General features: G+C 41.1%; 1 protein-coding gene across 1 annotated transcript in view; it reads left to right on the forward strand.

Moving 5' to 3' along the window:
- Positions 1-18,508, forward strand: part of ARMC4 (armadillo repeat containing 4) — an 890,525-nt gene that overhangs the window by 57,075 nt on the left and 814,942 nt on the right. Inside the window, exons 4-5 of the mRNA XM_029588639.1 lie at positions 5,382-5,577; positions 10,924-11,030. Of these exons, the coding sequence (XP_029444499.1) occupies positions 5,382-5,577; positions 10,924-11,030 (303 nt within the window). The remainder of the gene's footprint in view (positions 1-5,381; positions 5,578-10,923; positions 11,031-18,508) is intronic.

Consider the following 18,508-nt stretch of genomic DNA (forward strand, 5'->3'; position numbering starts at 1 on the left):
ACTCCTGTCACTATACTCTTACCCAACACACATGGGATTTCTACCCATATAGATTCTACTGAGCATTTAGTTTCTTGAATGATCTTTATCCTGTTGGACTCTATACCCTCCTGGACATAAAGTCCCACACCCCCTCCAAGTTGATCCTCCCTATCATTGCGATATAATTTGTACCCTGATAAAGCACTGTCCGATTGGTTATCTTCCTTCCACCAAGTCTCTGTGATGCCAATTATGTGATTCTCATCATTTGCTGCTATACACTCTAACTCTTCCATCTTACTTCTTAGACTTCTGGCATTGGCATAAAGACATTTCAAAGTGTGCTTTTTGTTTGTTTTAACAACCTGCTTTTCAGTTGTTTGGGATAATTCTGAAATCATTAGCTTTGGTGATTTTTTACATACAGGCATATGGACTACGTTTGCTTTTAATGGAACCTCTCTGTTGGGATGCCCTAACTCTCCTGTTTCATTAGTATCCTTCAAGGATACATTTCTCCGAACCATGCACTGCTGAATGACTGTCGACTTTCCCCCTTGTTCTAGTTTAAAAGCTGCTCTATCTCCTTTTTGAAAGTTAGTGCCAGCAGCTTGGTTGTACTCTGGTTAAGGTGGAGCCCATCCTTTCGGAAAAGTCTCCCCTTCCCCAAAAGTTTCCCCAGTTCCTTACAAAGCTGAATCCCTCTTCCCTGCACCATTGTCTCATCCACGCATTGAAACTCTGGAGCTCTGCCTGCCTCTGGGGACCTGCATGTGGAAGAGGAAGCATTTCTATGTGTTCTGTGATTTTGATGCTTAGAACACTTTCCACTATTTTTCCTGGTACTGAAGTCAGGCTAACTGGTCTGTAGTTTCCCGGATCGCCCTTGGAGCCCTTTTTAAATATTGGGGTTACATTAGCTATCCTCCAGTCTTCAGGTACAATGGATGATTTTATTGATAGGTTACAAATTTTTACTAATAGGTCTGAAATTTCATTTTTTAGTTCCTTCAGAACCCTGTGGTGTATGCCATCTAGTCCAGGTGATTTACTACTCTTCAGTTTATCAATCAGGCCTACCACATCTTCTAGGTTCACCGTGATTTGGTTCAGTCCATCTGAATCATTACCCATGAAAACCTTCCCTGGGTCAGGTATCTCCCCAACATACTCTTTAGTAAACACCGAAGCAAAGAAATAATTTAATCTTTCCCCGATGGCCTTATCTTCTCTAAGTGCCCCTTTAACCCCTCGATCATCTAACAGTCCAACTGACTCCCTCACAGGCTTTCTGCTTCGGATATATTTAAAAAAGATTTTACAGTGAGTTTTTGCCTCTACGGCCAACTTCTTTTCAAATTCTCTCTTAGCCTGTTTTATCAATGTCTTACATTTAACTTACCTACGCTTATGCATTATCATATTTTCTTCTGATGGATCCTTCTTCCTATTTTTGAATGAAGATCTTTTGGCTAAAATAGCTTCTTTCACCTCCCCTTTTAACCATGCCGGTAATCGTTTTGCCTTCTTTCCACCTTTTTTAATGTGTGGAATACCATCTGGACTGTGCTTCTAGGATGGTATTTTTTTTAACAATGACCCCGCCTCTTGCACACTTTTTACCTTTGTAGCTGCTCCTTTCATTTTTTTTCTAACAATTTTTCTCATTTTATCAAAGTTTCCCTTTTGAAAGTTTAGCACGAGATCTGTGGATTTGTTTACTGACCCCCTTCCAGTCGTTAATTCAAATATGATCATATTATGATCACTATTGTCAAGCGGCCCCATCACCGTTACCTCTCTCACCAAATCCTGTGCTCCACTGAGAATTAGATCTAAAATTGCTCTCTCTCTTGTCAGTTCCTGAACGAATTGCTCCATAAAAATGTTATTTATTCCATCCAGGAACTTTATATATCTAGCATGTACCGATGATACATTTACCCAGTCAATATTGGTATAATTGAAGTCTCCTATCATTACCGCACTACCAATTTGGTTAGCTTCCCTAATTTCTCTTAGCATTTCACTATCAGTCTCACCATCTTGACCAGGTGGACGGTAGTATACTCCTAACACTATAGTCTTCCCCGACACACAAGGGATTTCTACTCATAAAGATTCAGTTGTGCATTTAGTCTCATGCAGGATGTTTATCCTGTTGGACTCTATGCCTTCCCGGACATAAAGCGCCACACTGCCTCCCGGGTTCTCCTCTCTGTCATTGCGATTTAATTTGTACCCCTGTATAGCACTGTCCCATTGGTTGTCCTCCTTCCATCATGTCTCTGAGATGCCAATTAAGTCTGTCATCATTCACTGCTATACATTCTAATTCTCCCATCTTACTTCTTAGACTTCTGGCATTAGCATACAAACATTTCATAGTTTGTTTTTTTGTTTGTATTTTCATTCTGCTTTTTAATTGATAGGGATAAGTTGGAATTTTTTTACCTCAGCTGAGTTTTTAATTACAAGCACTTGGACTACTTTTCTTATAATTGGAACCTCACTTGTTTCACCTGTCTAATTCAGGCCTCACTACTACCTCAGTGAAAATACATCCGAGTGCCATTGCAACTTACCATAATTGAATGGATGACAAATCAATCTCCATACATCTACTTGTGTTTCAATTTATGAAATTTCTATGGCATGCCAAATCCCCCAATACAGAAACTCTGTTCTGTGGGATCTCAGTGTGGTCCTCTTTGAATTGATTAAACCTTTTTTCATACTGTTGGGGTCAGCTCCCTTAAAGTTCTTAACTTGGAAACTCATTTTTCTAGTTGCAGTCTCCTCAGCAAGGAGAGTCAGTGAACTTCAGGCTCTTGTTCACTGACCTCCATACCTGCAGTTCTATCAAAACAGAGTGGTTCTTCATACTTGCCCAAAGTTTATGCGGAAAATAGTCTTAGCCTTCCATATTAATCAGTCATTGTGCTATCCATCTTCTTCCCAAGACTGCATGTGCATAAGGGAGAAAAGGCTTACCACACTTTGAACTGCACATTGGCCTTGGCATATTACAAACGACATAATCAGTCTCATTGTTAAATTAATCAACTTTTTGTCTCAGATGGTGCTAATGGTCTTGGAATATTGGTTGCCAAACAAATTTTATCCAGTTAGCTGTTTGTATCCATCACTGCTATACTCTAGCAGGATTTCAACTTACAAAATCAGTTAAGGGTCATCAACTTTGAGCTATGGCTTCTTCTGTTGTGCATTTCCGAGAAGTACACATCGAATATATCTGCAAAGCTGCAATGTGGTCTTCAGTTTTGATAATATTTGAAAGACTGACAGTAGATTTGGGCAAGCAGTTTTACAAAATCCTCTGTAGTCCATTCCTCATGTTGTAATCTGTGCTGCTTATTCAACAATCATTCTGCTGCAACCCTCAGCTTGGGACTTCCTATATGTAATGCTAATTCAGCCTGCTTATCAACGAATAAAGCATTTTTGCTTACCATAAAAGGTGTTTTCTGTAGATAGGATGAATTAGCTATGGAATCCCTGGCCACCTCTCTGGAGAGTTGACTACGCAGCTAAATTTAGTTCTGTTACTGAGTGAGGAGGCTCGTGATGCATCGCCCACAGAGGGACTCCCATAGATGCTCAGAGTTGAAAGCTCTACAAATTAGAGAGAGAAGTCTATTCAATGCCGCTGGATGATGTTGCCCATACGCAATGGCTAATTTATCCTATTTATGGAAAACCTAATTTACAATAAGCAAACATTTTTTGTGCACATAAAAGTATGTAAGAAATCAGGTTGTATATGTGATTTTTATACACACAAATCCTGGTCTATTTGATAACATGTGCCTCGAGGATCTGTGCTGGGACCCGTGCTTTTCAATATATTTATAAATGATCTGGAAAGGAATTTGACGAGTGAGGTCATCAGATTTGCAGATGATACAAAATTATTCAGAGTAGTTAAATCACAAGCAGATTGTGATAAATTACAGGAGGATCTTGTGAGACTGGAAAATTGGGCATCCAAATGGCAGGTGAAATTTAATGGGGGTAAGTGCAAGGTGTTGTATATCGGGAAATATAACCCATGCTATAGTTACATGATGTTAGGTTCCATATTAGGAGCCACCATGCAGGAAAGAGATCTAGGCGTCATAGTTGATAATACATTGAAATAGTCGGCTCAGTGTGCTGTCGCAGTCAAAAAAGTAAACAGAATGTTAGAAATTATTAGAAAGGAAATGATGAATAAAACTGAAAATGTCATAATGCCTCTGTATCGCTCCATGGTGAGATTGCACCTTGAATACTGTGTACAATTCTGGTTGCTGCATCTCAAAATGATTTATTTGCGATGGAGAAGGTACGGAGAAGGGCGACCAAAATAGTAAGGGGAATGGAACAGCTCCCCTATGAGGAAAGACTAAAGAGGTTAGAACTTTTCAGCTTGGAGACGAGACAGCTGAGGGGGGATATGATAGAGGTGTTTAAAATCATGAGAGGTCTAGAACGGGTAGATGTGAATCGGTTATTTACTCTTTCAGATAATAGAAAGACTAGGGGGCACTCCATGAAGTTAGCATGTGGCACATTTAAAACTAATTGGAGAAAGTTCTTTTTTAACGCAACGCACAATTAAACTCTGGAATTTGTTGCCAGGGGATGTGGATAGTGCAGTTAGTGTAGCTGGGTTTAAAAAAGGATTGGATAAGTTCTTGGAGGAGAAGTCCATTACCTGCTATTAATTAAGTTGACTTAGAAAATAGCCACTGCTATTACCAGCATCAGTAACATTGGATAGACTTAGTTTTTGGGTACTTGCCAGGTTCTTATGGCCTGGATTGGCTATTGTTGGAAACAGGATGCTGGGCTTGATGGACCCTTGGTCTGACCCAGTATGGCATGTTCTTAGGTTCTTATGTAACAAGCCATTTACACCCATAATCCCATATTCCCATATTTTATTCATGTAAATGACTTTCAGAATTACCTCCTTTATTATTTACTCAACTTTTAGTTTCTTTTGACTCTAATCAGCCTGGAAGTGCAAAGTATATTATTTATAATTGGATAGCAGATTGCATTTCTTTCTATTATTAACAGACAGGTCTGACTAGTTTTATGTTTTTCTTTAACAGGAATTCTATTATTTAAACAAATTCTGTTGTGTCAGAAGTCTCTAACAAGAAAGACTTTTTACTTTTACAGCGAGCTCTGAAAATTTACATATCTGTTCTGCTGTGAGAGTGGTCTCCTGTTACAGTTAAGCAACTTCACTTTTTTGTCACCAGATCTCAATCTTAATACAGTAGTTCCTTTACTGTGCAGTTGAGTAGATGAAGTGTATTGTTTAAGCTTATTTTAGAAATTTCTGAAGTTTTTAAATATTTATTTAAAATATTTTTTTTTTGCAGCCAATAGGGATCCTATAGCAAATATCCTTGGTCCAGGATTTGCTACAGTTGAAGGCGAAGACCTGTCTTCATTGCGTTTGCTGGATAAAATGAAACAAGATGAAAGTCAAGAGGCAGAAATGAAAATGAAGATCTTTCTTCTCCTTCAACAACTAGATATGCAGTTGCTAAATAGTTCTTTAAAACAGATTTCTCAGTAAGTGATTTTTAAAAAAAAATCATCCATTTTTTAGCATGCCATTTCAATAAAAGCTAATTTTCTGTGGCATATTGTGAAGATAATGATGAGCAAAGGTCGAAGGAATAAGAATCAAAATACTTATTGAATTTTATGCACAAAACCATAAAATATTATGTGATATGGAAAATGTTTTAAGTAGTTGTTTGGAACACAGGCTGTGTCCTTTTTTTCCTTCGTTGAGAAGCAGGGCTGAATTAACCATAAATATGGGTGACATCATCGATGGACAATTTTCTCTTAGCTCTTAGAGCTTTTACTCTACTGAGCAAGTGTGGGAGTTCCTACATGGGCATTGCCTTGTGAGCCTCTCAGCCTTTTTTGTTGTACTTCCCGGTCGGGCCTGCTCACCTTTCTCATGATAAGTTAGCTAAAGATCCATGTATAGGGGAAAGTTAATGAAGCTGCAGATATGATCAAGATTCACTGCATCACACTACAAACATCGATAACAGCTATTGTGGAATATTCTTCACAAAAGAAATTTCAACATCAACTTTTCAGAAGACACTATTATTAATCTTGCAGAAGATATCAGCCATACCCATACTATTGACAATGACTGCAGATGCCACAGTAATCTCAGTAACAAAACGAAACCTTGTCCCAGGGACAGGGTTCAACAGACGTTTACCCATGCCACTCAAAAATCAGGTCCTCAATTTTGAGTATCAGAGTCATTGCAATTTTTTTTCCATGCTATTACAGTGGGGGAAAACTGCTCCATTTTTATAACCAATGATGGCTCTTGACAACAGGTAATTGGGTCCTGAAGATAGTTCAAAACGTTTATCATCTGAATCTTCTCAAACTACTATCAGTCAAACCTCCACTACTCCTAGATCAACTTCAGATCTTGAAAAAAGAACTTGCCTCCCTACTGAAAGTGCTCACCGTAGATAACCAGATCACTCTTAGAAAGACGAAAGGGATTCTAGTCCAGATATTTTTTGATTCTGAAAAAGTCAGGAGATCTATGACCCTTTCTGAAGTTATGAGAACTAAACAAATTTCTAAAAAAGGAAAATTTAAAAATGAATTCCTTTGGTACTATTCTCACTCATTTGCAAATTGGGGATTGGTTGACAGTCTTAAATTTAAAAGATGAATGCATGCATATAGCTATTCATAAAAATCACAGAAGATATTTACATTTTGTAGTAAATGAAGAGCTCTTTAAGTATTGAGTCCTACTCTTTAGCCTATTGGCAGCTCCAAAAGTATTCACCAAGATGGTAATTTTAAAACGAACATGCTTGTGTTGATTTATTTGCATATCAGCACTCGAACAAAGATATGCTGGAATTTTTAATCGTGCACATACTTGCATGCATATGTTTTAAAATAACCAACTGCACTTAAGTATGCTCTTAATTTTAAGAGGTTACTCAAGCACAGCTAGCGCACATGTCTTCCATAGGACTTTGTTGGCTTTTACACACACATGTAGGGGGATTTTAAAACATGCTCGCATAAGCCACTTTCCTAGTTTTCTAATTAGTTCACTAGTTTGGCTAGTTAATATTGAGGTCTTTCAGACCCCTCTGGTTCTTCATCCTTCTGGCTGCCCAGTTGACCACAACCCCTCACCCTGTCCTATAAGCCCTAAAACTCGAGATCTACAGACTTGCTTCTCATCAGGAGCAGCAGTAAAGTTACTGGATATCTCATGTATTCATGCTGCTTTTTTTGGTTTTAAAATTAAAACGTAACGTAACTGTTGGCCCAGCCCCAGAATGCCCATGCCCTGCCCCTTTTCCACTCCCTTATTCCTCATGTGTTCACGGGTACAAGCACACGTAATTTGTGGCTTTTTTAATCCGCATTGCTCACACCCAGCTCACATACATGCGTATGTGGGCATTTTGCACGAGCAACACTTCTAAAATCAACCGGCAAGTGTCTGGCGGTAGTAGCTGCCCATGTCAGGCAGAACAACATCTATACAGGCCTCCGACTCAAACAGAAGAACTGGACAGAGATCTGATTAAAAACATCCATAGGTGGAAAAGAAGGGAGAAATGGTGCTCATTGGAGATTTTTATCTGCTGGATGTGGATAAGAGCATCCCTTTCTGCAGAATCTACAAGAAGTAGCGAGATAGTGGATGCTTTTCAAGGGGCTCTGCTCAAACAAATGGTAATGGAACCCATGATGGAGGTTGTGATACTTGGATCTAATGCTCACTAATGGGGATAATGTCTCTAATGAAAGGTAGGGGCTCACCTGAGCACCAGTGATAATCATACAGTAAGGTTTGATGTCGTGAATAGGATGCAGAGAAGTCACACAAAGACCTGAGATTTGAATTTCACAAATTCGGACTTTGTCAAAATGGGGACATACATGGAGGGAAAACTGGGAGAAAATGGGTCAGGTGGAAGTGGGCCAAATTAAAAGGAGCTATTATAAAGGCAACAAAGGAGGAAAATGAAACTGATCTGGATTTCAAAGGAGTGGCTAGAAAAATAAAAGCAAAAAGAACAGCATTGAAGAAGTATAAAGTTTACCCAAAAAACTAACACAGGGAAGAATATCTGTTAAAACTGATAGAAATGAAGCAAGAAATCAGGAAAGAAAAGGTCAAGTGGAAGAAAGGATTGCCAAAAAGGTAAAGCAAGGTGACAAAACATTTTTCAGATATATCAGAGAAAGAAAAGAGACCTGAATTGGAATAGTGAAATTGAAAGGTGATAAGGGGCACTGTGTGGAGAGAGATGAAGAAATGGCAGAAATATTAAACAAATACTTCAGTTCAGTGTTCACTAAAGAAGACCCTGGGGAAGGACCATTGCTGGTTGACTAAACCATGGATGGGGATGGGGTAGAAGAAACTCCATTTACAGAAGAGAATGTATGGGAAGAGAAGGGCTGGTGGAAGCACTATGTTAGCTAGGCCCAGGCCTAGGGCACTGACCATTAGGGGGCGTCACCACCGCCCACGAGCCAGTGAGGCAGGGTGTGGCGCCTGGTTCAGGCAAAAAGTGCCCCTTCAAAATTCTTTTCTGCCCCCTCCTCACCCTGCCTTCCCCTCCGTCATGCCACCATCCTGACCCCCCTCTAAAACTCACGAAAACCCATGGTGGTCCATCGGGGGGGGGGGGGGGGGCCAGGGAGCGATCTGCTGCTCCCAGGCTGTCGGCCACCACTAACTAAAATGGTGCTGGTAGTCTTTAGCCCTTACCATGTCACAGGGGCTACCGGTGCCATTGGCCGGCCCCTGTCACATGGAAGGGGCAATAGACGGCCTGTATGTTCAAAGTTTTCATCCTCTGAAAATGCTCTCTTGTGAAGATTTGATGACCTTCGGAGTGAGAAAACTCACTCAAAGATGAGATTTGTGCAATGTTCTCTCAACCTAGCTTGATGTTACCCAGATAGAGAGTCCATCAAGATAGTGAATTTCCTCACTCTGAAGGTCATCAAATCTTCACAAGAGAGCACTGTTCTGTTCGTATATCTCACTTTGAATATCAAAGTGGCCCCTAACCCCTACACTAATACTTAAACCCCACCTCGAGTTACTAGGTGGGCCTCCCCTAGAGATATAAATACCTATCTAGTGTGAGGGCATTATGGCTAGTCTCTCTCTCTCTCTCTCTCTCTCAAAACTATTAAAACCAGCAATTGAGAACAAAATGCAATAAAGCCTTAACGCAACCTATCACACAGCTTAACACTACTGAAATAGGTGTAGCTAAAATCAGTTTGGTGAATCCTGCCCCTAACTCCTCCTCTTTTTCTGATTTGCATCGCACCATATGTTATGGTGCTATCGCATGTGTTAAAGGTGTTTTCGCATGTGTTAAGGGGTTTTTGCATGCATTAAAGGTGCTTAACGCATGTGAAAACGCCATATCACTATATGATAAATGACCCTGATAGTGGGGTTCAGAAGATTGGATTTGTTCTTAAAGGAAAAGTCCTTAAACATTTATTTGCCAGGTAGACTTGGGAGCTAGTGCTTATCTCTCGGAGTGTGATATAAGAAATAGATCAACTCTTGGGAATCTGACAGGTACATGTGATCCAGACTGGCTATTTTTGGAGACAGAATGCTGGCATCAGTGGCCCTTGGTCTGACCCAGCATGGCATTCTTATGATCTAGGAATATCTCAGATTTATGCAGGTAAGTTTATCTGGCTAAAAACTTACCTTGATAAGTTGGAGGTGGTTGCAGCAGTGGGAAATTCAAATTCCATGCTTTGTCCTTCTAAGTCCTGAATTTCACTGTACAAATCATTTGAAGAAAAAACTCTTAACAGTTTGATTTCATATGGATTTGTTTCTGGTGATCCTCTCTGCAATTTATTAAAGCTACCTCATTCTGTTTTGTGAATTGGGTTGCTAATAATTTCCGTGTCTTCTGTCCATGTTTAGCTGCATCTAATTGGCTAGATTTGTGACTGAAAATTTTCTAAATGTAGTCAGATAAAATGTGACCAGTTTGATTTAGGAAAGCCATTAAATTCTGCTGCGAACTCTTTAACATCATTTTATAATTGGCTTATTTTGATTTTATCTTCTTTTTTTCCATGAATCTTGCATTGCATTGATGTTCCCTCTGATGGTTACAAGCAGAACTTAGATTGTCCCATTTTAGTTTGTCCAAGTGTCTTCTTTTCCAAAATTTTCACCATCAAATTGTACAAAGCATGGATGCATCCAAGTTAACTTGAGAGCTCACCTGGAGGATCTGCATATGCAGACTCCCTGGTTCCTTTGAGTGAAAAGATTTCATATGGAGTTCTTGGATGTCTGCACTAAGTTTCAAAGAGAAAGTATATACAGTCTTTCCCTTTGCAACTTGCCATGGGTATGAAGTACCTGAGAACTTTAGCACCTGCATTTTATGTAGGTAGATTTTGCAGGAAAAAACATGTAGACTTGAAAATACAATCTACACATGTTATTTTCTGATCCTGCCGAAATCACATCCTCAGGAATGACTCTTCTAAATGAGTCTAAAATTATGGGCATAGTGAAGGAGGGCAGTTTTCAGACAGCTAGTTTACAGGGATAAATTGCGGTTTACTCAGGTAAATGGCTTTGAAAATTGTGAGGCCATGTTCAACCACCATCTGGCTGAGCAAGTTAGCTGGATAAGCTTATCTGGCTCACGTGGCTGAGATATTCAGCAACGATATTGAGGGCTTGCTTCAGTTGAAGCATTCCATCAAACCAGTAGTCCTATCTGGGGAAAGATATCTTAGCATACAATATTTTTGCATTGACTAATGTTAAAGTTTATATTGTTTTTAAATACTATGGCATAGCTTTTAGAAAATGTTCTTTAATTACAGAGAAGTGCGTTCTACACCTGCTACTGTTAAGAATGATGTGGAACTGCTTAAGAGTTTTAGTGGGAAAGGCGAGAAGACAGCACTGGAATCTATTGAATATACATCAGGTTTGGACTGTTGCAGTTGTTTTATTTGTTTCTATCCTACAATTTATTCTCTTGAGGACAAAAAACATGAGTCAACAATCCAAATATATGATATCATCTAATGACACCTACAGGAATAGTCTTCCAGATAATTTTGGAAAGGTCTATTTTTCCAGGCGTCTGTGGAAATTCCTACTCTCACCTTGCCTCGTGGAGCTCCCTCAGTTCTTTTTTGTTTGCAGTGATAATTGTATGCATTTTTCTCCTTTGAGCCTCTGTTACTCTTGTGGTCTTAAGTATCTATCTGCATCAGTGGATGGTGGGAAAACGGACTCTATTACGGTGATACCAACATCTCAGGACAGAGGGGAACTGTTCATGGGAAATCATGGTCAGGGGGTTGGGGGGGGGGATTCCAGCCTTAGGCCTACAATTGATGGAGAAAAAAGAAATTACATTAGAACTGGTTTGGAAGGCGTTGTTATCTTTGGAAGCCTCTATTACTATGCTAGCAAATACTATGCTTGGTACTAAAAATCATATATCTCAAATAGAATCTGTTGTGAAAGAAAATACTGGAAAAATAAATGTGATAGAAAAACAAGTAGTACAACTGCATGATGTACAAGAGAAAATAATGCAAGGAGAAATAACAAATAATAGGAAAATTGAACTCCTTGAGAATGAGATTAGATATAAAAATTTAAGGATTGTAAATTTCCCTTCTGTGAAGATGCATCTTCCCCTAGATATTTTTAAGAAATATATCATGGAAATTTTGTTATTTCCCAATGAAGCTATACCTCCAATAGCGAAAATATATTTTGTGAATTTGGGGAAGAAACAAACACCAATATTAGCATCACAGGAAAAAAATAATCAAAATCAAACTCATATAGAGAATGGGAATTTAACTGACTTTTTGGAACAGTCAATGGAGACTCAGATAGAATTTAGAGGAACATTACTAGTCACCTTTTTATTTCCATCAGACAGAGATTCATTTCTCAAACATTTTCTACGTAACAGATCAAAAATCTTTTTAGGCGAGAAAATATGGGTATATCCCGATATTGCTAGAGAAACTCAGACTCGCAGGAAAAAATTCCTTACAATGCACCAAGAAGTAAGAGATCTTGGTGCAGAGTTTGTAGTAAGGTATCCAAGCAAATGTATCGTTAAATTGAACAATAATAGGTTCATTTTTTTTGAACCAATCCAACTGAGATCTTTCATCAATGCAAGGGTTCCTGTGGTTGTAGATTCCCTCCCCAAATCTGGAGAAGCAAAATAAAAAGTTCGCTATTTTTCCTGATACTACTATTAAAAATAATGTGCTCTATTAAAATCCGGTTAGGTATCACATTGCCTTTTACAAGTCAGTCAGGATATAGAATTTCTTATCTTGCAATTGTTATTTGATTTAGTGGAATCTGTTGTTTTATTTGCTAGAGCTTATGTACGATGGGAAATATTCTGATTTGTCTGGTTCATTGATAATGTTATATTGTCTATGTAAATGAAAAAATTCAATAAATAAATAATAAAAAAAAAAAAAAGATATTGTGGTGTTATCACACGATATTTTACCCAAAACATGCCGCTATTAAGATGAATTGCTTTGCATGTGATTTGCATACTTAAATTTTGCACATCACATGCATAACAGCTCATGCCTAGGTAATTCAATGCAAATGAATTATGGGGCATTCCCAAAAAATACACAAGCTGTATTAATTCCTGAAAAGTTAGCTGCCAATCAAAAACTATAGCTAACTGTTCCCTGTAGAAATGGGATATTCTCCTAGGACAAGCAGGATGGTAGTCCTCATACATGGGTAACATCATCGGATGGAGCCCGGCACGGAAAACTTAGGTGCCACAGGTGCCGATGCCTCTGGACGAAGGTTGAGTACCTAGGGCCCCATCCCCTGTGGATTACAGTGAGGATGAGGCCCCATATGACCCCTGGGAGGTTGACTGCAGAATCCTCCGAGGACTCGGAGAGTCTCTCCTTAGAACCGTCTCCTACAGAGGAACGAAGGAGGTCTACACCGGAGGACCTGACCTTTGCAAGTTTTGTGAGGGCGATGGCTGAGGCTATCACTTTTCAGTTGATGACGGGGGATAAAACCAGGCACAAGGCGCTGGAAATCCTCTAGTTCGTGGAGGCTCCTAAAGAGATCATGGCGGTCCCAGTGCTTGAGATCTTTAAGGAATTGCTGCTGAGGATCTTGGAGCATCCACTCACAGTATCTCCCATAAACAGGAAGGCGGATGGGGTTTACCTCATCCAATAGGCTACCAGATTCAAAAAGTGTCAGCTGTCACACCAATCAATAGTGGTTGAATCTGCTCTCAAGAGGGCCAAGTACTCTTAGACCCATGCCTTGGTGCCCCTGGGGATGGATCATAGAGCGATTGATGTTCTTAGGAGGAAGGTATTTCAGGGGGCCATGTTCATTGCCTGCATCACCTCCTACCAGTTCTGCATGAGCCAATACTCGCGCAACTTCTGAAAGCAGGTGCAGGAGGCAGCTGAGCAATTGCCTCAGCAATAGCAAGACACCTTGTTGCTGATGCGTCAAGGTCTGGAGTGTGGAAAACACAAGGTTCGGACAACCTACGATGTTTTCAGGAAGGCAGCAAGAGTCTCTGCAGCGGAAATCGGTGGCCACAGAATGGCATGCCTGTGGTACTCAGATTTCTGACGAGAGGTACAGGAAAGACTCACTGATGTGCTGTGTACAGGAGAGAATCTCTTCAGAGATAAGATGAGAGACACAGTAGTCCAATTGCGGGATCACCATGAGACCTCCAGCATCTCTCCACCAGCACTTCAGACTTGCCTTCCTCAGCCAGAAGGTCTGAGAGGCAGGATCAGAGGAGGTCTTTCCTCCACCAGAGGAAATATTATCCTTCGGCCCCTTGCTCCCGTCCACAAAGGGTGAGCTCTCTTAATAACCAGAGCGGTCAAACCTGTCCCACCAAGGCAAAGAGAGCGGATATTCTACTCCCTGATTCCAAAGAGAACAGGGGGACTCCGTCACATCCTAGACCTGATGGCCTTGAACAAGTTTTCCAAAAAAGAAAAGTTCAAGATGGTTTCCCTGGGCACCTTGATTACCCTCCTGCAAAAAGGGGACTGGCTATGCTCCCTCATTTAAAAGATGCATACGCTCACATCAAGATCTTCCCAGGTCACAGGAAGTATCAGATTTGTGATGGGAAAACAACACTTCCTGTACAGAGTGTTGCCGTTCAGGCTAGCGTTGGCCTCACATGTCTTTACAAAATGTCTGGCCGTAGTGGGTGTGCACCTCTACGGACTGGGCGTGCATGTTTTCCCTTTCTCGGACGATTGACTGGTCAAGAGCACCTCTCAGATGGGCCAATCGGTCCTTGTGCTTGACCATCCCATGTTGGAGTCGCTAGGGTTCGTCATCTAGTACCCAAAGTCTCATCTCAGCCTATCACCGCGATTGGACTTCATAGAAGCCCTGCTAGACACGGCTTAGGCAAGAGCCTTCCTGCCATGATCCAGGGCAGTCACCTTGGTGACCATAGCGGCGGTGATTCAACAAAGCCATCAGGTATCAGCTCAGCACATGTTGAGGCTGTTGGGTTACATGGCTGCAACCTTCTATGTTATACCCTTGGCATTCTTACACATATGCAGAGCCCAGTGGACCTGTATCCGAGTCATTCAATTTCTCCGTAATTCTTTGTCCTGATGGCGGGTTTTCTCTAATTTGGAAATGGGACTTTCTTTCTAAAATCCTCCTACCCAAATTGTCCTAACCATGGATGCGTCCACCTTGGGGTGGGGAGCTCATATAGAGGGGCTCCGCACCTAGGGTCTATGCTTCGCCCAGGAAGCACGGTGTCAGATCAACTTCCTGGAACTCCAGGCAATCAGGTACAACAATGGGCTTTCAGAGATCGATTGTCCAACAAAATTGTCCTGATTCAAACAGACAACCAAGTTGCAATGTGGTATGTCAACAAGAAGGGAGGCATAGGGTTGTACCTTCTGTTTTGGAAAGCAGTCCAGATCTGGTCCTGGGGCCAGATCCATGGGATGGTACTCAGGGCCATGTATCTGGCTGGAATGGAGAATGTGATAATGGACAGACTGAGTTGTGGCTTTAGTCGCTGGACCAGGGGGTAGCAAACCGAATCTTCTGCCTCTGGGGAAACCCAGATGTGGACTTGCTCGTGTCCCTCTACAACAGGAAGGTGACTCATTTCTGCTCCCTGTACAGGTCAGATGGCAAACCAGACTTGGACGCCTTTGCCTGCCATTGGGGCAGTGGTCATCTGGACGTATATCCTTCGATTCCTCTAGTCATGAAGACTCTCTTGAAGCTTTGCGAGGACTGAGGGACTATGATTCTCAAAAAATCTAGGTACAATTATCGATTCCAAACTATCCATGACAAACAATATATTGACACTAGTAAAGAAATCATTCTTTAAACTTCATATGATAAGAAAGCTAAAACCTTTGCTGTTTCCATCAGACTTTTGTTCCGTGACTCAGGCACTAATCCTGACAGGTTTAGATTACTGCAACTCTCTGTATTTAGGTTTACCCATTTCCACCATTCATCCACTACAACTCGTTCAAAATTCCACAGCTCGCATATTGTATAACATATCACGTAGAGATCATATAACACCAATTTTACAACATCTCCACTGGTTACCAATATCCTATCGTATCACATTCAAAATTCTTACAATAATACATAATTTACTTTACAACACCAACTCAGTATGGCTCTGTATTCTTCTAGGAATCTATAAACCAACCAGACCCTTACGTTCAATGGACAAATGCATCCTGGAAGTACCGTCAGTAAAATTAGCCCATCTAGAATTAACACATAAACGAGCCTTTTCAGTTGCAGGCCCGGTTCTTTGGAACTCCATTCCAGAGGAAATTCGACTAACAGCAAATGCTAAAGAATTTTAAAAAGCATTAAAAACGTATCTTTTTACCGTAGCATACAAATCAGTTAATTGATCACTATTGCAGTGCAAAACAACATCCTGAGAAAAGCAACTATCTAAGTAGACAGCTTTATGTGTAGGCACTAGCCAATGTAGTATTGTGATGTATATTGAGTATTGTTTGTATTGTTATTTTAATTATGTATGTTTTTATTGTAAATCTCCTAGATGGTCAGATCCCTGCCCAATTCGCGGTATATACAATCTTTTAAATAAATACAAATAAATAAATAAATGTTGAGAAGTTAATTCTGTAGCCACTCAATCTTTCTGAGGATGTGTCTTGGGTCCTGGTGGCTTCCAGAAAGCCTTCCACTAGAAAGTCCTATGGACTAAAGTAGAGGAGGTTTTCTGTGTGGTATGAGCATAAGGCCCTAGATCCGTTCTCCTGCCCCACACAAAAACTGCTTGACTTTCTCCTACATCTGTTGGAGGCTGGCTTGAAGACCAACTCCGTTAGCGTTCATCTCAGTGCAGTTGGCGTATACCACTGAGCAGTAGATGGTGTACCCATCTCTATACAGCTGATAGATGTACACTTCATGTGGGGCCTGCTTCAATTATATCTTCCCTTAAGGCCTCCCACTGTGTCTTGGGACCTCAACATGGTGCTAGCTCAGCTGATGAAAGCTTTTTTAACTGCTGCGATCCTGTGACCTGAAGTACCAAACCAGAAGGTCATATTTTTGGTGGCGGTTACTTCAATGCACAGGGTCAACGATCTCCAAACCTTAGTGACTTATCCACCTTATTCCAAATTTTATCATGATAGAGTGGTCTTGTGTGCACACGCTAAGTTCCTCCCTAAGCTGGTGATGGATTTCCATCTAACCAGTCAATCATCTTGCCAACATTCTTTTCCAGGCCCCATTCGCACCAAGGTGAACAAGCACTGTACAGTTGGGACTGCAAGCGAGTCTTAGCCTTCTATCTGGAGTGGACAGAAGCCCATAGACAGTCCATCCAACTTTTAATTTCATTTGACAGGAATAAGTTGGGAGTTGCCTTTGCCAAACAGACACTATCCAATAAGCTAACAGCTTTCATCTCCTTCTGTTATTCCCAGGCGGGACTGCATCTTGGAGGTCATGTCAAGTCTCATTCTGTCTGAGCCATGGCAACGTCGGTGGCCCACTTGTGAGCAGTTCCCATGGCGGAGATCTGCAGAGCTGCAACATGGAGTTTTCTCCATACATTTGCATCTCACTACTGTCTGGATAGGGATGGACGATGTGACATTAGGTTCGACAAGCCTGTCTTTCGGAATCTCTTTGAGCTATAGAACTAACTCTCTCTGCCTAGGGCCCATTGTTTGGGTTCAGGCTGACTCCTCCTCTGTTACCAACAATACTGTGGATGTTGTGCCTATTGGCACCTGTTTGGTGCTTGTTGGGGAGCGGCATGTAGCTAGGGATTCACCTATATGTGAGGACTACCATCCTGCTTGTCCTAGGAGAAAGCAAAGTTGCTTACCTGTAACAGGTGTTTTCCTAGGACAGCATGATGTTAGTTCTCACAAAACCTGCCTACCATGCTGCGGAGTTTGGTTTCTCCTATTTTTTGTTTTAATTTTTATCATAATTCTATGTTACAAGACTGAAGAGGGGGGGACCCTACATGGACACATGGTATAGGGCATGCTGGGCATGCTCAGTATGCACTGTCAAAGTTTCAGAAACTTTGACATAAGTTTTCATGCCGGGCTCCATCTGATGATGTCACCATGTATGAGGATTAACGTCCTGCTATCCTAGGAGAACACGTGTTACAGGTAAGCAACTCTGCTTTAACATATGCCGTAATGCTCTTGGGCTGCTTTTAAAGATCACACAGCCCAAAATATCCCCCTCCTAAAATGTAAGAAGACCCCATAGGACTCATGGAAGTCTTCTGCTGCTTGAGAATACAGTCTATAAGTTTAAAAATGTAAACAAACTAAAACATTGCAGTGTTGTGTGGTGATGCTTCGCCCCATCCCATCCCATCCCAAACCCCTCTCCTTTGCCAAAGATTTTCTCCCTGGTTATCCCCCTGTTCCAACCCTCCAGCCCCCCCCTTCCATAGTTTAAATCCTTAGTGTCTGGTGGAGCCCCAACAGAAGCCTTGGACTCTCCACCACGGAGCTCCCATACCTCTGAAAGACTTCCTCGTGGTCCAATTGCAGCCTAGAATGCCCTCTTGCTCCGGTCCCATTGATGCCATCTTTCAAAATGGCAGCAACCAGCCTTTGCCATTGGACCACCAAGTGAGTCCTTTAAAGATATGGTGGTTCAGAGTGTCTGGGAGGGAGGTCTGCATTAGATAGCAGGGATTTAAACTTTGGAAGGGAGAGGGTCAGGAGGCCTGAGGGTTGGAAAGGGGAGTTTAGCCAAGGCTAATTTTGTGGTAATGGTGAGGGGTTTGGAATGGCGCAGGGCATTGCTGCACGACATTGTGATAATGTTTTAACTTTTAAATTGTAGGCTACCTCAACAGGCAGCAGC

The sequence above is a fragment of the Rhinatrema bivittatum genome, chromosome 2, assembly GCF_901001135.1.
Source record: "Rhinatrema bivittatum chromosome 2, aRhiBiv1.1, whole genome shotgun sequence".
In the NCBI taxonomy this organism is placed as follows: Eukaryota; Metazoa; Chordata; class Amphibia; order Gymnophiona; family Rhinatrematidae; genus Rhinatrema; species Rhinatrema bivittatum.